The sequence below is a fragment of the Mizuhopecten yessoensis genome, unplaced genomic scaffold (assembly GCF_002113885.1).
Source record: "Mizuhopecten yessoensis strain PY_sf001 unplaced genomic scaffold, ASM211388v2 scaffold10589, whole genome shotgun sequence".
Lineage (NCBI taxonomy): Eukaryota > Metazoa > Mollusca > Bivalvia > Pectinida > Pectinidae > Mizuhopecten > Mizuhopecten yessoensis.
In genome coordinates, this window is record NW_018408622.1 from 528,862 (window position 1) to 554,697 (window position 25,836).

A 25,836-nucleotide genomic window follows, 5' to 3' on the forward strand; every position below is an offset into this window, starting at 1 on the left:
CAACTCTGCCAGAATAACAGCAAACGAAATATTTATTTCGTTAAACTAATAAGACAAGAAGAATAAGACCACGAGTTCGGGAAGGATATGCGTCTAAATCATAATTAGACATTTGACGTGAAAGATAACCTTGACGAGCGTTTTCGAAATAGTCCAGCACAAGACACACTTTTTATTACGTAACCAAGCGCGCAGTAGGTTTCATTGATTATGAATGGAACAAGTGCTGAATCATTTGGGCCTAAAGTCACCATTATAATATTTTAAAATAAATGAATTAGTTGAATAAAACGTTAAACATCGTCCACAGATGGTACGTATTTGTGTATAATCGGACATTATCTAAACAGTGTTGAACACCCAAATACAGGTTCCCTATGATTCAACTGATTGTTATTGAAACAACTTCGGTTATCTCAGGTAGATAATAAATTGTCATCGATGGAAGTATCCAGCTAAGAGGGCCACACAGACGTGACACGGCCTGCTGTGCTGAAGTAGCCCCCTGATGGGGGTTGCCTTGACATCCCTATCGTCTCGTATCAGGATGTTCAAATTTAGAGTGGAAGAAAAACAAACCATCTCATGATTTCCATTAGATAGTTAGTTTGAACTACAGGCATTGACGTAAAGGCCACTACTGCTACTACATAATGGCGATTTTGTTTTTGTTTTTCGCTTACAGTGTTCTTTTACAAGGTAAGTGATGCCTGATCTTATTGAAGAACGTTTTATCATACTAGATTTAGGTGTAACACTGTATTATTGCTTACTATACCGAGATATCCGCATTTCCGGCTGTGCTGGGAAATTCTATCCGACCCACGGGTCTAGATCGCTTACACGCGCAGACTGGCGGGGGAATTATGGTGACCTTTCGGGGTCACGCTATTGCTCGGTCAGTCCCTGTTGGGGTCAGTCAGGGTCATTGACGTCACTAACAATTGCCAGCCGGGCTTCATATGCAAATGAGAATGTGCGGACAGTTTACAACTTTACTAGAAGAGCAGCTGTTTTTACGGGGTTTAGGTAATAAGCAAGAAATATAATCCATCCCTGATATGAGGTAATAAAATATGAGGTAATAAAATATCGGGATGAAATCACAGGGGCATGGATCGCATTACTTGGATGAAATATTGAGCAAAAGACCCTCGGCAAAGCCTCGGGTCTCCTGCTCAATATTTTATCCCTTGAGTTTGAATAACCTTATCCATACCTCACATCAGGGATGGATTCTATTAATATACCCCTAATCATGTGACATTAGTTAGTTGTCGATCAAAACCGGTATTGACTTAAACCGTTTGTAATACCAGTGTCTTTTGTTATTTGACAATAGTTCATGTTCTGAAAAAGTACTTATCTAAGCGGACTAACATTTTAGCATTTTATCGAGTTTTAACAGATTAGCCATTTCATGTATGGTATACTTGCAAAAATATACCAAAGAAAGCTATAAAAAGAAATTATAAATGGCCAAATATCAATATAGCGAAATATTTAAAGTGCGAAAAGCGCTAAATTACAACACCGCTAAAGTATACGTTTACGTTATTAAAGTGTCATACTTGCTTGTATCAGTCCTTGTAATTCCTGTAGGCTAGTTGAATGACTTTCTGTACACCATTACATGTTATCGTATAAGGCGGCTATTGTTGGTCCCCGTTTGTACCGTGGGTTTTCCTTCGTGTCGTTTGCTGTCCTTATTGAAACATTCAGGATCTCTTTCTTTTCTCTTCTACCAACTATTTAATATTGTCAATGTATCCCTAGACACCCGTTGTAAAATGACCTAAGCTTACTTATAAAGAGAACAAAAAGCAAAAAGCAAAACTTAACCCAAATGTCACATATCAGTACTACTAAAGATGTTATCCAAATATTAAGAAGTTTGGTTTAATTTTGTTTTACGTCCTATTAACAGCTAAGGTCATTTAAGGACGTGCCTCCATGTGTGTCGTGTGTGCGTGCTTGCGTGTGTGTATGCAGGAGACATGGTATGTTGGTGTGCTTGCCCCCTTGTGATAGCGCGGATCTGATGCCGACGTTATAGTGCTATCTCACTGAAATAACATGCCGAAGGCACCCACCACAGCATTCCGCCCGGTCACAATATACTGACAACGGGTGAACCAGTTGTTACAATTTTCCTAACTGCTACACGTTATGCAGGGAATAACAACTACCATTTTTAAAGACTTTGGTATGTCCCGGCCTGAGGACAGAACCCATTGTCTTCCTCACCTGGGCGAACGCTCAACATTAAGGCCAAAAGTGAGGTGTTGCCAAGCAAGGCGCTAGGAAATAACAAATAGCTAAAAGTAGAAAGAAAGATTAAGATCCCATATATTGCAATGGGTGCAGCAGATTTATTTTGGTCGGTTTTGTTTCCCCAAATACTGAGGACACCAAAGCAAATCCCCAATTCTGCAGGGGGTTCATCCATTAGTCACCTCCTACGATACATGCCGTGGGTAACAGCAGGTGTATTCTTTTCCCGATCTCCCACCTGCAGGGGTGGAAATATTAAGAGACACTACTCTTTACGATGCAATTGTTAACGCTAATTTTGATTGGTCAAAAGTGTGAAGCATACCTCATGATTTTTTTTCAAACTTTCCCGTTTGGCGGTGTTTGGGTGATTGTTCAATCATATTTTTCGCAATCCAAACATCCTATTCGACGCTAACAGGGTCAGTAAATAACAAATAATCTAATTTAAATCCCTCCTAAAATAAAAGTGTATATCTCTTATAAGACAAATATACGTTAATCGTCTACATCTTGAAGTAATATACCAGGAATACAAGTTTTATCCTGTCGTGAATACATATTTTTCAAAACTCTATCTAATTTTGAGCGTCAAAGGTTTTTCTGAAATACAGGTACCAATTTTGAGTATTTCGAGTATAATAAGAGTAACAAAAGTGGCTCAATAAGACGATAGTTTTATAGTAGGCAACAGTTGAAATGCCAAATAATAAACACTCCCCATATTTGCCTTTATTGTCATGTTCTGTAGTGTTATCTTCCCCTGCATCTATCCTATTGCTATTTGGCATCTTTATCTTTCTTTCTACTTCTAACTATCTTTCATTTCCTAGCGCCTTGCTTGGCAACACCTCACTTTTGGCTCGACTGTTAAGCGCTCGTCCAGGTGAGGAAGGCAATGGATTCTGTCCCCAGGCCGGGACATACCAAAGTCCTTAAAAATGGTTATTGTTATTCCCTGCTTAACGTTCAGAATAAAGGGGAATGGTAACAACTGTTTCACCCGTTGTCAGTATAATGTTACCGGGCGGAAATGCTGTGCTTGGTGCCTTCGGTATGGCATTTAAGGGAGATACCACTATACAGTCGGCATCAGTTCTGCGCTATCACAAGAAGGCAAGCACACCAACATACCCTCTCTCCTGCATACACACACGCAAGCACGCATATACTACACACATGGAGGCACGTCCTTAAATGACCTTAGCTGTTAATAGGACGTTAAACAAAATCAAACCAAACCAAACCAATTCCGCCCAGTATGTCTCTCTGACTACCGTCGTCATCTGACCTGAACGTTCTGACACGGTAAATTCCATAACAAATAATAATTGTCAAGTCCCATCCCCTCTCCACCAGTGTTTTGTTTCAATTATACCGTTTATGTTTTGAGTTACGGTATTGACCCACATATATATAAATTTAGGTATTATTATGCTTTTACTTATTTTCATCAATATTGCCTGACTTAAATGGAGAACTGTTCGTAATCGGAATATTTCGTATTTTGGCTGATTTGGTGGTGTGGGTAAACGCTGCTATAATGCATAATATATGTAGTTTGTTTGTTAGTATGGCGTTTAACGTACTCGCCACCGCTAAGACCATATACAGGTGAGTGGATCCACCAGCCTAAAAGAAAGAGTAGATAATTAAGCATAGAAGAAATATAGATAATAGTAATAATAATACTTACAATTCGAGGTTCTTCTGTACCGCTTTATCACAACCTAGTTCGTAGGTCGACTCAAAGCGGTTCACAAATTATTATACGTGGTTCTTTCTCAACTCCCTGGGGAGCATACAGCCGGTGCTACCATTTCGGTGCTCACAGCTAGCATTCTACAATGCTAGCACTGCCCAACCACATACTCATTTCAGCTGAGTAGACTGGATACCGATTATTGCAATGGGTCAGTATGTCAATTTGTGTCTCTCCGATGTCCCCTAAACAGAGGACACAAAGGAAACCCCGACTCTGTAAGGGTCCCACATTAGTCGCCTACATGTATTACAATAGCATGCAGTGGAATACAGCAGGTCATTCCTTCCCTATACTGCAGGGTGATTTTATAGAGTGTTTCCATCTTTGCACATGCATGCTTTCACGTTGAGTTAAGTAAAAATGTTAACACTGCAAAACTTCCCAATAAAACAGTATTTTTTTTGGAAGCAGCCATCTGATTAACACATTTTTAACGCAGGTTTCCAAGCAGAGCCGGATCCTTGTGATACAGCCGAAGTCCTCCATCGTCACGAGGACAGGGGAACTCGATGTGTAATCAGTGACAGTAACCAGGTGTGTGACAGATACGCCCTCAATGAGACTGTTTGGTACCATGTACCAAATCAATCTCCGACAGATAATCTGTTTCTGGATATGGCAACTTCCCCAGCCGAACTGAACACCTGTGGAACCTCCTTCCCTATCTGGCTGAATGGTGAGTTTGTGTACACTTACAATGAAAAATGCAATGCAACAATATCCAAGTATCCCCCTTACTGTTGGAAAACACGATTCTTCGTGTCTTTGAGGTTAACCCTCTTGACACATGATTAATCGAGGAGAAACGACGAATCCTGGTTCCCTACAGCAAGGCAATAAATAATTTATTATGACGAAAAAAAATCATCCAAAAACAATAACACAATAGTAAATTGTCGTCTGCTTCCGTCATTTGGATCTAGGTTGTGGTGGCTCTTACAGAATGTTCTAGAGAGGCTCCGAATAAGGGAAATATGGCCGGGGGAAACTTAAGCGCGCGAGGGCGACATTACGTTTTATTTTCCCGTCATGTGACCAGTATCACCTAATCAGACACGCTGTTAACAAGATGAGGTATAATAAATACAATGCGTTCCATTATAGTGATTTGTGTAAGCATCAGAATTTCGTACTTTCCAAGACTCTTTTATTAAAGTTACATGTTATTATGTGTGACGTTATGTTATTACAAGGCTGGTTTATTGAACAGAGTAAGCTTAATATCTTTAGTTAAAGAAGAATTTTCTAGAGACCCAAACACAATGGCCGGTTAGGACTAATATATTCGCATTGGAAAAAAATCGGTTTACCCAGAGTGCAATCTATTACTTTGACGGGGTTGTTACGCATGATGAAGTTACAAACTGGAGAAAACATGTCCCTAATTACCTGATAGCATAAACAAACATTGATTAATAGCATTGTCTTAAATAAAGGATATTCAATGGTTTCTTGTTTTATATCAAAGATAATTTCCGAGTAGAACAGATCATTCATATCACGAGTTAATTAGCACTAGCAAACATATAAAATCTACGATTCCGATTAATGTGAATTACATTTTACATTTCATTTCGATTTCTTAAATCAAATTATGAGATTGTCAGATGTCCATTTTTTTCGCGGTTCTCAGCGACATCCAGTAAGACTTGAGGATATTATATATGCGAGTTATAAAATAAATTAATAGACAAAACCCCAACATTTCCAGAAGATGCTTTAATATAAAGTTAACAAACAATATATCAAATGAGTAGACTGGCCACCGTCTCTAGAATATTGAATAATTAAGAAACAACTTTTAACTCTAAAAAATGTGATCACTTGGATGTCTGATTCTTAGTTCTAAACTAGGGGGAGATAAGTTAGTAGTAAAATGCAGCCGAGAAATTCTTCATAAAACTTAGGGGCTGGTAGCCAGTCTATCAAATGAGTAATATGCTTCCTTTTAAGTTTTTTCAAACTTTTCATGTCATATCTTCATGTAATGGATACAACTCAGACATTAAGTTACACCAGTGTTATAAATATGAAATGTCAAATGGAAATGATATCATCTTTGTCTGACGCTCCAATCTCTTCTTATTTTCTGCAACTATTTTAGTAATTGATAATATTCATTTTATTACAGCCTTAGTCTTGTTACTTCTGCGTTTACAGGGTCCCTCCCAGGAGGAAATCGTACCCAGAAGATAATGACCGCGTGTATGCGTGGTTTAAAGAACGTCTGTCAAACCGCTTACAACATCACCGTGGTGAGCTGCCCGCCATCATACCACGTCTACAAACTCCGGGCTACAGACACGTTTAACGCGGCCTACTGCTTCGGTACGTGTCATGTCCTGTCACAGTGACGTCATCACCGGCTATGTCCTTACGGCAATTGTCGTACGCAAACCTATATTCAGGGTAGTGATAACATATTGTAAAATAATTATACATATTTTAAAAGATAACCAACCATCAACACGCCAACACATTTGTTGTTATTTTCCTGGATGTTGGGGAAGGATAGAAAGTATTTTTTGGGAATATATGAAATATGTAGGATTGTGCATTTATGAAATAATTATATGAAACAGTTTCGGGAACATTTACATGGTAGAAAGAGTTTTTAGAGAACACGATAATCCCTGAAAGTTTAACGGTGAAATTGAAAACTTTATAAAAGTTCAACCATAACCATGTGACCTAAATGGCGAAATTCAACTGATTTGTTGTAGTGGCTGGTATACTTACTTCTTAGCTTGATCAAGTCTCTAACACTTTATTTTAACTTTGTCAGGTAACGATGTCTGCCATGGTTCCACCACTACAGCACCAGTAACTACTCAGCAACCCGGACCCTCAACAGGTAACGGAAATATGTTTTAGAATCATGTGTTTACACCTGATTAAAAAAATAAAATCTTTGAAAGATTTCATATCAATGAACATGTATTTGAAAAGGTCAACATCAAGCCCTCAAATCATTTTTTTTTTTAAATAAAATTTCCCAACAAATAAATATGAACAATAACTGCAGAAGTATGCATTCAATATTAAAACCTTTAAGCGAAATAAACCTCCTTGTATAACACCAGGCTAAGTAACAGGGATACTCGAAAAAATCAGGAATTTTATCGATAGGTGTACTATGATAACTAAACATGCAAAATAGACACAAATATGAAAATTTTGAAAGGTTTTCAACCTACAATTTTAAAGTAACAACACGAGACTTTATTTTAAACTTGTTATAACACTGTTCATTTATCTCTTTACGGAGTATTCTTTTCTGTAATTAGATAAATAGGAATATGTTTTTAAAATTTCATCTCTCTCTCTCTCTCTCTCTCTCTCTCTCTCTCTCTCTGATCTGATCTGATAAAGACGTGTGACATTTAGGTTCCATTAATGATTTGCTGTCAAATGGTTCCTCAATGTCTTCTTCCTAAAATCTAAACCTTCCTTTTAATTTTCTTTTGAAAATTTTATCTAGTGCCGACGCTTATGTTTAGTCTCCTTGTTCAATAATAATTTTTAAATCCTTCCTAATTGACACAGCGGTTTAGGGAAATTCTAACCCCTGCTGGAGTACAAATAAGGTATAGATAAAAGAATCCTATCTTAAAACACCTCTGTTTGATAAACCCCGTTGTCTGGATAGTCTGTCAGATTTACCTCCATTGATTATTTTATCGTGAAAGATAAAGGGTCGGGAATGCAACATATTAAACGATAGCCCCTCCGACTTTAGACTATTCTATATGTACTGGCTTTGATAAGGCTACATGCATTATTATACAATTATGGCCTTTTTGTGCTGCTGAACATGATTTGATACGAACCTGAAAGATATGAACCCATAACTGTTTTATTATATGCTTCAACAATAAATTAAAACAAAGCAAAACTCAAGGTTCTGATTTTTGTACGCGATTTAGCCAGATTTGAATTCAACAGTTCAGCATCGTAGCTTTCGAAGACATCGTCTAGGTTCTTTTTCTTCAGATAAGCATGGAGGACATGCACTGCATGTTCAATGGCCTTTTCTTTATGTTAACTGCAGCATCTTTATCCTAACGGAGGAGAAACGTTCACCAGCAGCCATCTTCTATTGTCGTCTGACAGATCGCGTTCCGGTCTAACTGCGCATGCGCTACGACAGGTTCCCGGGAATTTCCATATAGGCTATATTTAAAAATCAATATGGATCCGACCAATGTGATTACGAGAAATGTTCATGCATATAATAAAACAACTTATGTCAATACATTATAATTGAATTCCGCCTTTTCCCCAAATGGAGGACTTTTCAGGTTATATCGTTTAACCAAACAACGGACAACACAAAAAGTGATGACGTCGGATCCCGCAATGATGTAATGATAACTTATGAAGTTGCTTGGCAAATGATTTTATTTTTATCAGAGATTGATAAAACTTTCTCTAATTATTAACCAAAAGAGCACAGAGTTTTTCGATACTAACCGTACAACCCCTAAATAATCCTGGTTATATCTTAAATGAACTCGTCAGGTGCTAATTTTTGTCAGTATTATTATTCATTAATTTGAACTTGCTTTTTATTTGACAGTGGATCTGGGAGTGTCAGAGCCCTGCAATACTACTCATAACCTACACCATGCTGGGGGTCGGGGAACACGGTGCTCTGGTGACGTGAAAAGTCAAATATGTGACCGGTACGCAGTGGAAGACGTTTGGTACCGGGTAAAAAGTGGCGGGAAGGATTTGGAACTCGTGACCAAACCCCCACCCATCAACATGTGTGGTACATCATTCCCGATATGGATGAACGGTATTTACCTTCATATCTACATGTTGATGGAGTTTGAATTTTAAGGATCCCTGTCCCGCTGCAGGCAAAACACTGTTTTAAAGAATCAGTGTCCCGCTGCAGGCAAAACACTGTTTTAAAGAATCACTGTCCCGCTGCAGGCAAAACACTGTTTTTAAGAATACCTGTCAATCGCTGATATCGATAGGACACTAATGAAAAATTAAACTCCTGTCTGAAGGGCACTGATAAGAACTTAGAGAAGTACTGGTTTTGTGATTCTCTTTCTAGGTGCAAATGCGTGGATTCAAATTGCATGAAACAAGGTCAATAGTCATAAATAACTTTTTATCATAATGGAAACTAAGGTTTTATTTTGTATTTTTCCCATATATTTCCAGACCGCAATTACTAACATAGCAAAACAGAATCTGTAGGACCATAAGCATTGCACTGTATGTTTCGTATGATTCGTTATATAGCTTTGATAAGTGTTATATTTAAAACTTTGTGATTCTCGTCTTATACCAATATTCGCTGTTACAGGAACTCACCCTACCAATGGCGCCACGGTAAACAGGACTGCGTGTGAGAACGGTATTGATGGATCTTGCTTACATCGTTACAACATCTCCATTAAACACTGCGATACTTACCACGTCTACAAGCTACAAAGTACCCTAGTTTGTGACGCGGCCTACTGTTTTGGTAAGTTCATTAAGTGTGACGCGGCCTTCTGTTTTGGTAAGTTCATTAAGTGTGACGCGGTCTACTGTTTTGGTAAGTTTATTAAGTTTGACGCGGCCTACTGTTTTATATTCACAGTCTACATTGAATATCACCGAATAACTGCTGTTCTTGCAAACTGGAGGTATCATCTCATAACCTAACTATATATAGAACGTGTCAAATTTCCATGGCGTCGACAATAATACATTTTGGCGGGTGATGCACATTTTTCGCGCATGAGACTCAATTGTGTGACGTCATCAATAGAAGATGTGGATGGAATTTAACAAATATTTTATTAAGGCTGTCAATTGTGATCTGATTATTGAACAGATCAAACTTTAATATGTTTAGAAATGAAATCCATATCCACTGATCAGACTAATGCATAAAGTAATGAAGGTTATAAGGTGGCAACTCCAGTTGAGGAAGAATAAGTCTATTTATAGATGGCTTTAAGTAAGTTTATGACGCTTTCATAATGGTAGAAGTGAAATGCAAACGTAATTTGTGACGTGGGCTATATTCAAAAAGTGTGTTACTAAGCTATCTGATTTAGTTTGTGGCATAATCGACTGTTATATAAATGCTTTCACCGTTTAGCCCGTCGTTTGGCCGGACGGAACGCCAACGTCTCCAGATTATGGCATTGAATGAGATGCAATATTTGAGGCCTTTGAGTGACCCTATAATTTGTTGACATCATTTTCATGTGATCTTAACTGTTGTCTTGACGAAAAATCCTTTATTCCTCGATAACATACAATGAAACTGACTGAAATGAAAATCTTTCCAAATTATAAAATTAAAAAGTATGTCCCCTTCTTGTTAATATCGCCGCCATATTTATATAATTGCTTTTCATAAAAGTTTAGTTTCCAGAGAACATTTTCCTCACAAATTTATTTTCAACTAATTCCGTACAACTTGAATGATTGTTGAAAGTTTGAATTAGGATTCACTTAATTCTGATGTCAATAGTTACGAGTGACCTCATCTTCCTTCAATAAAAATAATGACATTATTATTAAGGCGACAATATCAGGGCAAGTGTAATTTGTATATATTAGTGTTTGACTCTTTCTTGTGTACGGTGTAACATTAAGTCAATGAGGCGCCTATTTAAGGCGAGGATGCTATATTAGACTCTAACCACTAACCACTAACACACTGTCCGTCGGATGGGACTATAAATGGTGGCCCGTGTGAGAACTGTCCAGTCTCGCACGAAAAAGATCCCTCTGAGTTTTTCGAAAAAGAGTAGGCGCGTAAACGCCGGCACAGAGGATAGGGTAGCTTTATTTCAAATTTTCGGCCGTTAGAACTAGGGTCTCTTTATTAAGACATTTTGAAGGACTTTAAATTATATATACAAACCAAATGTATAGAATAGTTAGGAGCTGGTGTTAATGTTGGCGGCTTTCAATCTCACTACCGGTCCAGACTTGGTGCTGCTATACGACTAGTGTTAGGATAAGGCAGCATTAGGCCTAGGAGCCGTCTTACACAAATTAGACTTATAGAGTAAATACATTAAGGACAGACGGCTCCTTCTCTTCTCTGTCTCCTTCTTCTATCCCTTCACTCCATACTGTATCCCTTCTACTCATTTCCCCGCCTTTTCTTCGTCTGCTGGATAACCGAATTACTCGGTAGTGAAGCGGACGTAAAACCTATCAATCAATCAATCAATCAATATTATTAAACACTAAAGGCCCGTTATATAGTCTACGTACAATACAGTTGCTTCATAAAACATACTACAGCAGTACTAGTATGAAATCTACTACCAGGAATGTTGGGTGGCGAGTGTATTCGACTTTCACCAAGGAAGCCGGGTTTCGATTCCCTGATCGGACATGAAACGGTGTGTTTTCTCCGGGTACTCCGGTTTCCTCCCACATTAACACCTTCCGTGGACTAACATCTGGGCCAACAAGAGTGATTTACATAAGTTGAAATAACTTGTTTCATAATTGTTGTTAAACAATTAAGTTTATAGGTAAATCTATATTACTTCAACGTTATGCATTATTAGTATATAAAAGCTGCCCTCACTGAAATATCTATAATGTTTTAAATACACGAAATGTTCATTTCATTGTAATTATTTTGTAATAGGGCAAGACAGAACGTGTGAAATTAGTGGTTACGACAACAGCGGTACGTATGTCAGTTACATAATGCCAATGACTCAATTCACGTATGTCAACATTAATTTTAAGATTTCATTAACACTGTTTATAAATAAAAAAAAATGTTAAAAATGTCAATGTTTAAGGATGTACACCTCTGAGAAGTAAAACAAATCCTGTATTAAACTTTTTTTCTTATATGGATTTTTGGAAAAAAAGAGTTAGTGGCATAGTAGAAAATGCAAACAAAACATAGGTCTGTGTGTTCGTTTTTGTGCTATGATCGGTCAAATATACCAATTTAACACAATATGTGATTTTAGGTGATTTGTTTTGGTTTTGACCATTAGCAGAACAAATTCATACAATTTCTTCCAAGTCAAATATGTATGAATGTTTGTAGAATTGATAAAAATATTATTTCTTTTAAATTATGTAAGCAAAATTTCTTAATCTTATTCTTTTAACTCAGAAAGGCGGTTTAAGTTATCCCTACCCCTTATTTTTTAATGAAAAAATACTTGTTTTTTCACCATTTGTTTTGAAGATTAAACGCTTGATATAAAAAGTTCTGCTATTTAACTTTTTTTAATATCTAATGAATTAAAAGAAAATGTGTCTCCCTTTCTAAAACAGACACAAAAATGGGGGGTCCGTGTGCTTTTTCTTTTTTTTGTCCCATTATTATTTGTGTTATTTTTCACCTTTTTGGGGGTCAAAAATCAAAAGTGCTTCAGTTACACTAAGTATGTAAAAAAAATATCAATAATGTATAACTTTCCACTTTGTTGCATAATTTTTTTATAATATTGAACATTATGAAGTTGTGCAGCAAAACTGAATCTGCTACAATTAAAAATGGCGACACAGCGACAATTCAAGTGATCAATCTAGTGTCAAAAAAGATAAAATTTTGGCCTTTTGTGAAGCGCTAGAAATACACATTAATACACATTTTTAAAATGGCCGCCAAATTGGTATTTTTTTAAATTCTTGTAAAAAATTGTGCTAACACCAGGCATCTAGTTTTTCTTACATATTTTTCAGATGCGTGTTTGCTATTAAACTAGATCATAATTTGTTAAATATTACAAAACCTATTTCACCAGATCAAAACGAGACTTGAACGTGATTGAAACCTCAGAAGAGTACATCCTTAAATAACTGATACTTTTGACATTCATAAAACTACATAAGATCGTATATGATATTTTGTAATATTACTGGATTGATATAGGTGCAGCATAGGTACTTAATGAAAACAAAATAATCCTGTACAAGATACAAGTATTGCTATTCTAGCTAACTTTTCATATAAATATCATTACGTGTTACTGGGCCGTGAATCACGTTATAATAATAGTAATTTGAAATTTAGCTAAAATAACAATACTTGTATCTTGTAAATGATTTTATTAGTATCTTCAACTTAATTGATTTCCTAAAACTGTGCGGAAATTATTTAGTTGAGGACAAATTGTGTATTTTTTTTAAAAATATGCTGTCAGGAGTTGTAGATGTAACGCTGGACTTATTTTTGCTCTCGATGTTTTTGTTTTAGGCGTTCATTTGTCTCCCTTTGCTTTCCTGCTTGCCATCTGCGTCGCGTGTGCATGGATGGTTGGAGGGCGTGCATTCCTGTTGTGATTACAAACGAGCTTGATAAACAAATAGGATATTATAGCATTATTCAGGGAAAAAAATTCAATATTATACACAACGCGACACCAGTGAAACATGAGGACCCGATAATTGAATCCGTGGCATCAGGTTTTAGCAAATAATTGTTGAAATATTTCATATTTATCAGACAAATCAATTCAAAATACAAAAGTTAGATCTTGTAACATGCTTTAAGTTGGTTATCGATGTTTTATAGACATATTCACACGCTTTACTTATTGGAATCCCCCAGAAACGAATATTTAGCATACAAAAGGTAGGATGTTATGATCGAAGCATTTCATTGCTTTCAACTACATTTCAAAATCCCATTCTGATGATCGTTAATCTGGTCATACAGCATTATATGGTTCAGCGAAAAGTCAAAAAGGCAGAATGGCCCTAACAAGGCACAACTTAAAAACTTTAAGTGTTTTCAAAGTGACTTATTGCTGCCAATCAGATGGAATCCATCTTTTATTGGCACATTTGATAGACAATGTGTGTGTATAACATTTATATAATTTCGTGATTATAGCATAGAGTGCTAATAAGTAAATTCGTACCTAGAAAGAATTCATCATATAGTATTGATCTTAGTTTAAAATAACAACATAACAAATATGTTTCAGTATAGACAGCATCCGTCCAGTTGGTATATAACTTCCTGTATTTATTACGTATTGTAATTTTGATTTCCCAATTTGTTTCCCCTGGTATCACCGGTGAGTCCTAGGAGGAAGAAACAGCTGTAGGATGCAGTGTAATTCGTTTCTGGCGTACTGTATCTATTGTCAAATTGTATAGGTGCAGTCACTTGTGAGTAGTATGTGTTTTACGTTTATCCTTCCAGTAAAATCAATACTCCGTCCATTTGGTATATAAATATGGCTACATGTATATGGTATATTACATATCCCTTCCCATGTATCACACACAATCAATTGCATATTTATGTGACAATGACTGACACTCAGTATTCCCTGTTTTTTTTTTTGTTTTTATTTATTTATATTACATGGACACTTATTTAATTTTAACATAGGGAATACATATCTATACTGGACTAACAATATATCTGGAATGTCTGACTCAATTAACGTCTTAAGCCAGAACAATATTTCACTAGGGTTTATTTTCTTGTTGTACAACGATCACGAGGAGTGTCTGACTCAATTAACGTCTTAAGCCAGAACAGTATTTCACTAGCGTTTATATTCTTGTTGAACAACGATCACAAGGAGGCAACTCGACAGTGATGGTCCAAATCACTGTTTGCCAGTTAACGGATGTTAGCTTGGCCTTGATCAACACCATAACAAGCATTATGTGAACAATGGTGAACATCTGTAACATCCTGATTATTCATAATCCGTTCGATGTCCTCTCCCTTTTCCGGACATAACCCCCCACCCCNCAAAACCCCCCCCCCCCCCCCCTTTTTTTTTTTTTTTTTTTTTTACTTCTGTAGATTCATGGAGGCATTGTTCAACTATTTATATGTATAACCAATGGTCTGTTTTATACATTTTGATTCCGTTATTCTACATGACTCTTTTTTACGGCATCGGTATATCATCTCTTTCCATGGAAATTTGTACACGATATTTTAACTAAAAAGGTATCTTATATGATTTCAGTTATTTTGATTTCTCAAATGGTCGTTCGAAATTTAAATGGAATTTTCTGGTCGTTAATAACCATAGTTGCCGATGGGCTGTTAAACTCCAGAAGAGAGGTAGAAAAATGAAAGAAAACACCAAAGGACAGACAAAGATCATTTATATAAACAAAGAACAGGACAATGAAAGGTCACACTTGATGGACAGAAAACCAAAAAACAAACAAACTCTCTTTCCAAGATATCTGAAAGGATTTTTTTTTCGAAACATTATAATGTGTCATGCAACTCATGCAAAAGGAATCCTGCATTATGAAAATCTTGAGGGTGGTTGTCTTGCTTGATTTTCTCCCGAAAAATCATCCTGTACCGTTTTTCTTCTTTCTAGGAACCCGATCTGTCAATTGCACACATTTTCCTTCCTGTAGATTTATGAATATGTGTCAGCCGATACATTGCCCCAGCTATCTCCTTCCTGATCCAGATACTGGGGACCGCTTCCACCAAGTTCTATTTATTGTCCTTGATATGCCAAACCTCGTTGTCCCTCATTATCATCACTTCTTTGTGTCAATTACTGTTCTTTATCATAAACAGGGAATTTCAACTTTATAATTATTTTGCAACAATTATTTAACATTTTTACAACTTACAATAACCACTCATGGTTTTATATATGGAAATAAGTGGTATGCGGAGATATATAGTTTTGCCGGAATAATAGTGAACTTGGGTGAAACCCCAAACCATCTATAAAGGAAACCTTGGATGTTTTTCTTTAATACTACAGTTGTCGCGGTGAATGTTTAGCACAGCCAGGTGAAGCTGATGCAAGTCATGTTGTTAAACTGTGAAGGGCGAGTCGTTGCAAAATGAGAGAAGCGTAGATTTATAATTTGATATTTGGAACAAAAACGTGCTTGTTAAAGACGTGCCTTGTTTGACACCGTAATGTATTAATGTGTGTTAACATGTGTAATAAAACAATTAATAATGGCAGGTGTAGTATACTCTTATTGTTGTAACTCCTACTTCATAATAATAGTTTGATGTTTGAATATTATGTGTCACCGTGAGTAGTATTTGTCTACCTCGTCCTTTTCCGTGATCGATGTCCTACACTGTCACGTTTTAGTGTATCTAACTTCTCGATGTTAACAATCTTAAACGTTTGTCATGTACATTTATATATACTAGTGTAGATTTAAATGATTTTTTAAATGCGTAACACTAATAAACTCATATTTATCTTGTCAATGACTTTTTCTGTTGATATTTTGTTCATTTTGTGTAGCATTGATTTTAGGTCCTCCAATATCACATTCAAATATAGGCGTTAATGGAAATTCCTGAACTTAAATGATACAGGAAAACAACCATTGTATGCCCTTTTTTCAAGAGTGAGGGAAATTCAATTTAATTAGTCTTTATCATTATTTAACGTAACAAATGTTTATCTCATACTGAGAATGGAAAATTTGAATGCCATACCACAGTACTATATTACAGAAAGATTTGCCTGTTGGCGGAAACAGAGAAGATATAACCGTCTGACATCAACAAAACCAGAACTCCCCGGATGAGTTTTAACCTGCATACGCGTAAACAATATATGTGTAAGAAAACAAAAGAAACAAGAAAAAACAAAGAGAATATCGATATGTCTACTAGCCATGATTCGAACTTAAAATCGATAAAACTAAGGCAAAATATTAACAAAGAAAATAATTACATAAAGACCCTTGGAACATTTAAAGAAAAATAAGACCATGTGTTCCGGAAGGTTACGCGTCTTCAGCTTCATCAATGACTACCGCCAAGTTAATCTAGGTCAAATCCAAGTAATGTCATGTCTTCGCATTGAGACCACCGGTATTGACAACAAAACAAAATGGCACCTTAATGAGCGTAATACAAAGCATCGACATTCATAGCAAAGAGATTCAGCATATATTTCCCTTTTAGATCATTATGGTGGCCATAAACACTTGACCATACTTTTTATCAACCTGCATCTTTGGAATCCCTGTGATATAAGTTTATCCGTCAGCAGTAGACTTCTATCACGGAAGTCATGATATTCGGTGCAACCTTGTGAATGCTCGGAAAATCAAAATCGTCCCGCTTATCTTGCAGCTTGGAAGAAAGCCGTTTCTGTTATTCATGTTGTAATTTCAGATCGGGAAAAGTGATTGAAGCAGATAAATATCTAGTCTCTCTCAATTCAAGTTCATGCAGGTAAAATATACGAACGAAATGGTTAATAAATTAGTTTCTATTTAGAGATAGCATATTCTCGGTTTTCCCGAAAATAAAATTAAAGGACCCGGCAAGGTTTTTGCTAGAGTCCTGATCATGTTTTCAATAAATTCAGACTGATATGAAAACAATACAAGACGGCCAGAACAGAAACGAGGATGCTCACATAGGAATGCCTACAGTCTGCTGGAGAACAATACAAGACGACCAGAAAAGAGGCGAATGACGTCCACATAGGAATATCTATACAGTCTGCTGGAGAACAATACAAGACGACCAGAAGAGAGGCGATAGATGTTCACATAGGAATACATATACAGTCTGCTGGAGAACAATACAAGACAACCAGAAGAGAGGCGAAGGATGTTCACATAGGAATACATTTACAGTCTGCTGGAGAACAATACAAGACGACCAGAAGAGAGGCGATAGATGTTCACATAGGAATACATTTACAGTCTGCTGGAGAACAATACAAGACGACCAGAAGAGAGGCGATAGATGTTCACATAGGAATACATTTACAGTCTGCTGGAGAACAATCCAAGACGACCAGAAGAGAGACGAATGATGTTCACATATGAATACCTATACAGTCTGCTGGAGAACAATACAAGACGACCCGAAGAGAGGCGAACAATGTTCACATAGGATTACCTATGCAGTCTGCTGGAGAACAATACAAGACGATCAGAAGAGAGGCGAATGATGTTCACATAGCAATATCTATACAGTCTGCTGGAGAACAATACAAGACGACCAGAAGAGAGACGAAGGATGTTCACATAGGAATACCTATGCAGTCTGCCAGAGAACAATACAAGACGACCAGAAGAGAGGCGCAGGATGTTCACATATGAATACCTATACAGTCTGCTGGAGTACAATACAAGACGACCAGAAGAGAAACGAAGAATGTTCACATAGGAATACCTATACAGTCTGCTGGAGAACAATACAAGACGACCAGAACAGAGACGAAGGATGTTCACATAGGAATTCCTATGCAGTCTGCCAGAGAACAATATAAGACGACCAGAAGAGAGGCGCAGGATGTTCACATAGGAATACCTATACAGTCTGCTGGAGAACAATACAAGACGACCCGAAGAGAGGCGAAGGATATTCACATAGGAATACCTATGCAGTCTGCTGGGGAACCAAACAGCACAACCAGACGAGAGACGAATGATGTCCACATAGCAATATCTATACAGTCTGCTGGAGAACAATACAAGACGACCCGAAGAGAGGCGAAAGATATTCACATAGGAATACCTATACAGTCTACTAGAGAACAATACAAGGGATGTTCACATAGGAATACATATACAGTCTGCTGGGGAACAAGACAAGACGACCCGAAGAGAGGCGAAGGATATTCACATAGGAATCCCTATGCAGTCTGCTGGAAAACAATACAAGACGACCAGAAGAGAGACGAATGATGTCTACATAGCAATATCTATACAGTCTGCTGGAGAACAATACAAGACGATCAGAAGAGAGGCGAAGGATGTTCACATAGGAATACATATACAGTCTGCTGGGGAACAATACAAGACGACCCGAAGAGAGGCGAAAGATATTCACATAGGAATACCTATGCAGTCTGCTGGAGAACAATACAAGACGACCAGAAGAGAGACGAATGATGTCCACATAGCAATATATATACAGTCTGCTGGAGAACAATACAAGACGACCCGAAGAGAGGCGAACAATGTTCACATAGGATTACCTATGCAGTCTGCTGGAGAACAATACAAGACGACCAGAAGAGAGACGAAGGATGTCCACATAGCAATATCTATAGAGTCTGCTGGGCAACAATACAAGACGTCCAGAATAGAGGCGAAGGATGTCCACATAGCAATATCTATACAGTCTGCTTGAGAACAATACAAGACGACCAGAAGAGAGGCGAAGGATATTCATATAGGAATACCTATGCAGACTGCTGGAGTACAATACAAGACGGCCAGAAGAGAGGCGAAGGATATTCATATAGGAATACCTATGCAGACTGCTGGGGAACAATACAAGACGGCCAGAAGAGAGGCGAAGGATATTCATATAGGAATACCTATGCAGACTGCTGGAGAACAATACAAGACGGCCAGAATAGAGGCGAAGGATATTCACATAGGAATACCTATGCAGTCTGCTGGAGAACAATCCAAGACGATCAGAAGAGAGGCGAAGGATGTTCACATAGGATTACCTATGCAGTCTGCTGGAGAACAATACAAGACGACCAGAAGAGAGGCGAAGGATATTCACATAAGAATACCTATGCAGTCTACTAGAGAACAATACAAGACGACCAGAAGAGAGGCGAAGGATATTCATATAGGAATACCTATGCAGACTGCTGGAGAACAATACAAGACGGCCAGAAGAGAGGCGAAGGATATTCACATAGGAATACCTATACAGTCTGCTAGAGAACAATACAAGACTACCAGAAGAGAGGCGAAGGATATTCGCATAGGAATACCTATACAGTCTACTAGAGAACAATACAAGACGACCAGAAGAGAGACGAATGATGTCAACATAGCAATACCTATACAGTCTGCTGGAGAACAATACAGGACGACCAGAAGAGAGGCGAAGGATATTCACATAGGAATACCTATGCAGTCTGCTGGAGAGCAGTACAAGACGACTAGAAGTAAGACGAAGGATGTCAACATAGGAATACCTATACAGTCTGCTTGAGAACAATACAAGACGACTAGAAGAGAGGCGAAGGATGTTCACATAGGAATACCTATACAGTCTGCTGGAGAACAATACAGGACGACTAGAAGAGAGGCGAAGGACCCTCACATAGGAATACCTATACAGTCTGCTGGAGAACAATACAAGACGACTAGAAGAGAGGCGAAGGATGCTCACATAGGAATACCTATACAGTCTGCTGGAGAGCAATACAAGACGACTAGAAGAGAGGCGAAGGATGTTCACAGAGGAATACCTGTGCAGTCTGCTGGAGAACAATACAAGACGACCAGAAGAGAAACGAAGGATGCTCACATAGGAATACCTATACAGTCTGCTTGAGAACAATACAAGACGACCAGAAGAGAGGCGAAGGATATTCACATAGGAATACCTATACAGTCTGCTGGAGAGCAATAAAAGACGACTAGAAGAGAGGCGAAGGATGTTCACAGAGGAATACCTATACAGTCTGCTGGAGAGCAATAAAAGACGACTAGAAGAGAGGCGAAGGATGTTCACAGAGGAATACCTATACAGTCTGCTGGAGAACAAAACAAGACGACCAGAAGATAGGCGAAGGATGTTCACATAGGTATACCTATGCAGTCTGCTGGAGAACAATACAAGACGATCAGAAGAGAGGCAAAGGCTGTTCACATAGGAATACCTATGCAGTCTGCTGGAAAACAATACAAGACGACCAGAAGAGAGACGAATGATGTCCACATAGCAATACATATGCAGTCTGCTGGAGAACAATACAAGACGACCAGAAGAGAGGCGAAGGATGTTCACATAGGAATGCCTACAGTCTGCTGGAAAATCTTGCCACCGTACTCAACAAAGATTTTGTCAAACAAACAGCTATATAACGAAGGTGAAAACATCTTGGTAATACGAAAGTTTTTTGCTGCAAATGAGCTAAATGTCAATGTTATGAAGTGAATCTATTAACTTTTTACATCACAATTTCTCTCGGGATCGAATGGCCAGCTATGGGTTTTTTTAAATTTTAGTTTCTGAGTAAAACACTGATGACGTTACTTTTGCTGCTGAGGCTGTCGAACGTCCGGTTAGGGTCACAAAGCTTGAGTGGTTTTTTTTCTCCAGATATGCTTTTCATTTAATTTTTCGATCATTTCTTGAAATCAAAGTTTGAAAAACTAACACCAAGTCACCATCTGACTTAGTACAGCAAATTTTCGCAAAACGACGACCTCATCTTAATTGACGTGGTGCGGTCTAAGAAATGTTACTCGTTGAAGACTCATTTTCTTCTGTTGCGGTTTCTCCGGAAGCTTCTTATGACGTGTAGTGACGTCATTTGGTAGTGATCCATGTTAAACAAACTGAGTCATCAAAATGGGGAGGAAATCTTCGGAAATCTCTGATCATATAAAATATTTTTAATGATCTATAAACTGAAGGCAATACAACCTGCGAACTGGAAAATTACACAACATACCAAAATCGACGTCAAGATTCATTTGGAAAAGGTATTTAGATCATTTAAACATGAAAAAAAGTCGGCGAAGGGTCCGGTCCAGTAAGTTGTAACAGCGGGGTAAAACGTGATTGTTTCGGTGTACAAAAGTTGATAGAGGAATGGTTTTGAGAGACATAACCAGTGTTTTAACGACAGACAGAACCAAGATACAGTTGTCCACCCACGAACTATTCAAAGATTTTCACACAAAAATAACATGAAACGTCGAGTAGTTAGAAGGAATATGGTGGTATCCGAAATCAACAGGAAAAAACGTTTAGCATGTTGTTTGGAGAAAAGACGACTTTCCGTAGACCAGTATCGGAAAACTGTAATATTTTCTGATGTCAGCTGGTCAATGGCGATAATAATTGCTTTCATGTATGGAGAACGGCCCATGAATCGTTTTTACCCTAGTATATGTGTCATCCCCGGCAGCGACGTGTTTCTGGTATGGTGGAGGAATGTCACATTTACTAAGTATCACGGAGTTGGGTGCATGGTTCAAGGTAATATTAATGATAAAAAAATATATTGATATATTGTACGACCAGCTTCGGTCCGTTTTTTCTCGGCATTTCTACATTCCTACCTTCACATGGCCAGCTCAGTCTCCCGTTATACATATAATCGAAAATGTATGGTTGCGAATCAAACGAACAATTTGAAATCAGGCTCACAATATCAGGGCCGTGGACGAACGTTTTGTCAAGAGTTCGAACATCTGGACTTCTTTTTAATCTGAATACATTTAGGCACCCGTATAATTCAATCCCCCGTCGTCTGTTGGCAGTAATAAGATCGCATGGCCACTTCACCAAATATAAGGTAAGTAAGTTGCCATTTCCCATGTTTCATCCATTTTGTTTTATTCTTGAAACGTTTTCTTATTATCGTCAGCCATCTGTTCAGTCTTTGGTAGATTCATCCGATTGGTTTGCGGACACCCAGTGATTACACTAATCACTGGTATAAGTTGGAGGCACTTCCGAATCAAAGTCACGTGATTCAAATATTACACTTGGTAGTCTTAAAATGTCAGGTGGCACATAGATTGCAAAAAGAAAAAATTAGTTTAGAAAAAACGGTGTATTCACAGGTTGCCTGTTTGCCAACCCTCTACTCCTTGTACAGTGTATCTTCCAGATGAACTGTCTGGATAACAACTCAATCTTTTCTATGTCATCATGAGAAAAAGATTGAGTTCCAAACCGGATAGCTGAACAGTCAAGTATAATCTGGGTAAAAATTCCTTGATCACTTAATAGCTCATCACTGGAGTTGATAGTATATCTTGCGATAATGTTGCTCAGTTTTGCCTTATATACAACATGTACGTCTCTCTGAGGTTTTGTATGAGGAATGGTTCTGCCTCACAGATTTTACAGGTCGGATCAACAGCATGTTGGTTGAAGACAGCTCTATTCGACTGCAGTGTGTATGTTCCAGTGAGCAATTTAGCTTTTATCTCAGCGTGCTGTACACCAATGTTATTTCCTCTAACTGTTGTGTAATGTTTATGGGCTGAGGCAACTTTGATTGCTTCCGGGTTGAGGTATTGAAGGCTGTTTTTCTGTTTGATATCACATTTCCACTGTTCTTAAACGTAGGAATGTATTGCGTTCCTTAGCTGGGTTTTCCATGTTGTCTTCTCCGGTAGATCATTCATGAGGTCATAAGTATTCGTCTCACGTTTGAGAAGAAGCTCTTTTCCTGTATGTTCTTTGTTGCAAGTTGTCGTTCGGCAATCCGGAATTCCATAGACTCTGGATTTTGCAGAATGTTGTATAGTAGGTTCAGAGTGTTTTTGTGGATATGAGCATAGAAGGTAAGATTCTGAGTAGTCCAGTTGCTGCTGATGTAGCTGTTCTATCAGGGAGATGTTGTATCTGTTTTAAAGCTTTAGTTTGGAAGTTTTCAAGTTTATTAACATCTACATGTGTGTAGTAGGGTGTTTCAAAGCCACATCCCTTTTTTGATACTACAAATGTCGTCCAGATGTGACCTTTAATGTCTTGACGTAATCCTGTTTTCCCGTGTAATCCTGCTCCTGGTAGCGAGTAGGCAGTCTTCCTTCCACATGAGAGTCTTCCATCAGTGGCAATAGATCCTTTCTTGTTACTATTTATTCATAGATGTACTGTAGATTGTGGGGTTGGAATTTCCTCTCCCTCAAGGATGTAATTTGGGGTATCAGCAGTTGTGGGTTTGTTGTATATGATGCAGGCACTCTTAGTTGGGTTGATGTCATATCTGTTGGTCCTGCTAAAGTTCTCTACTGTTTTCAGCATTAGTTCCATCTCTTTGGTAGAGTGAGATAAGAGGGCAAGGTCATCAGCACATGTGGTATGCGGGATCCTGATGTTACCAATTCTTGCACCATTTAATTTTCCTCTATCTGCAGTAAGAGAGGGTTGGTGTATCTTTTGTAGTGTTCAGTGGAGAGAATACCACCTTGCCGGACTCCCTGCTTAATTTCAATTTCGTTGGACATGTGGCCCTCCCATTTTACAGTGGATGTCATGTCTGTGTATATATCATTCAAAAGTTGCCACTCTGGCAGTGGTATACCATCCATGTAAAGGTTTTGTAGGAGGAGTTGGTCATCAACTACATCAAATGCCTTCTTTTTGTCCAGAGTTGTGAATAGGAGAGGCTTCTTTTCAGATTTAGATTCCAGTTGACATTCCGTGATGAGAAGAGCTGATTTCAGTGAGGATGTCCCTTTAGTAAATCTACTTTGCAGTTGCGATTGAGTAGGAAGAAGTAGTGGTTTGTGCCTTTCATTGAGGATATGGTCCAAGACATTAAGTATTACTGGTGTGACCGTTATTCCTCTATAGTTTCCTGGGATTTGTCTATCCCCTTTCTTAAAGACAGATGTGATCACTCCTTTCTTCAGGACTCTAGGAACTGTTCTTGAATGTAGAATCTGGTTCAATATGTTGGTTAATGCGAATAGGAGAGGTTGACCTCCATATTTTAGGTGTTCTGTGGTCAATCCAAATGCATCTGGCGCTTTGTTGTCTTTGAGCTTTGTTTATGGCATTCCCAACTCCTTCTAGTAGAACAGATTGTATATTTTCAGTCCAGATGGAGATATACTCATCAATCTGTGCGACATTCGTTTTTGCCTGATGTAGGTGGTCATCATCGTATTTACCTTCATCTTTTGGTGTAGCTAGAGATTGGAAGTGATCAGCCCAGCCATCTGTTATAGTCTTACTGGTTGTTAGTGTTTTGTCATTTACAATGAGGCAGTTAGTTTTATTACTACCAGTGGATCTTTGTTTGCGGTTTAGTTTGTAAAACATCCTATCGTCGGTGCCTTTTGCATCCATGATGTTTCTCAGATCTTAGAGGTGTTTCTCTGTGGATACCTTTCGTTGTGCTCGTCGTAGGTTTCTCTTGGCTGTAACCATGTTACATTTGAGGGGGTGTTTCAACCTCCAACTTTCCATTTCCACCAGGCTTGTTTACTGAGTTTGGACGCTGACTGTATCTCAGGGCTGCATGTTTTTCTTTTTCTTTGGCTGGTTTGGTTGGAATCCTGGGAAGCTGATCTTAGTCGCATAATCCAGGGTTTGCTTCAGGGATATTATGGCTGTTTCAGCATCAGTTTTATTTGTGAAATCCTATTTCTCTTCAAGATCTCTTTGTATAGTTTCTTTGTATATTTGCTTATTGTATTTGTTCCAGTTAGGTTTTGGTTCAAAGTAGCTAGTTTCTCCTCCGAGTCTGTAATTTATATTAAGCTTGGTAGATAGAGCTATATGGTCTGATACATTATCAGGGTGTGTTCCCTCTACTGTGACAGTGTCAGATATGCGGACTGCAAGATGATTTTTAAGTACATAGTCAATTTCCGCAGAGGAGTCATTACTGGCATGAAAGAATGTTGGTTTTCCTGTCTGCTGACATACGAGTTGGTGGTTGAATACAAATATTCTTAGCATCTTATCTCTTTCGTTTGGAGGTTCTCTCGTTAGTGAAGCATTAAAGTCACCACAAATGAGTAGTGCATGATCCCCAAATTTACAGATAATTTCCTCCATTTCTGAGAGAGCTACATGGAAGTCCTCTTTACTGTTGTTTCCCCAGCATGGCAAGTACACACTTACAATACATACTCTTGCCTAACGCTAATACCTTTGTCATACCGATATTAGGTCGAAAATTGTAATATGTTTGTCAGCATCATAACTTATGCTACATGTTTATTCCAACATGGGTTTTTTTAACAGTTCAACTGTTTGAAGACAAAATTTTCTTAAAAGGAGGTAGGACCCAAATCGGATCAGTACCCAAATCGAATCACTCTTTGCAAATCAACAGTTAAGTTATTATAATAATTTATCCTTTTAATACATAGTAATGCATCATTTTTAGTCTAGA

The 25,836-nt window shown here is 37.9% G+C and overlaps 1 protein-coding gene across 1 annotated transcript; it reads left to right on the top strand.

Annotated features, from left to right (window-relative positions):
• The first annotated feature begins 627 nt into the window (after nt 1–627).
• Nucleotides 628–14,755, top strand: LOC110461195. Its single transcript, XM_021514562.1, has 8 exons — nt 628–699; nt 4,479–4,715; nt 6,200–6,367; nt 6,825–6,893; nt 8,619–8,840; nt 9,366–9,527; nt 11,670–11,711; nt 13,245–14,755. The coding sequence occupies exons 1-8, from the start codon at nt 654–656 to the stop codon at nt 13,328–13,330; spliced, it is 1,032 nt and encodes a 343-aa protein (XP_021370237.1). The 5' UTR covers nt 628–653; the 3' UTR covers nt 13,331–14,755.
• The last annotated feature ends 11,081 nt before the right edge of the window (nt 14,756–25,836 follow it).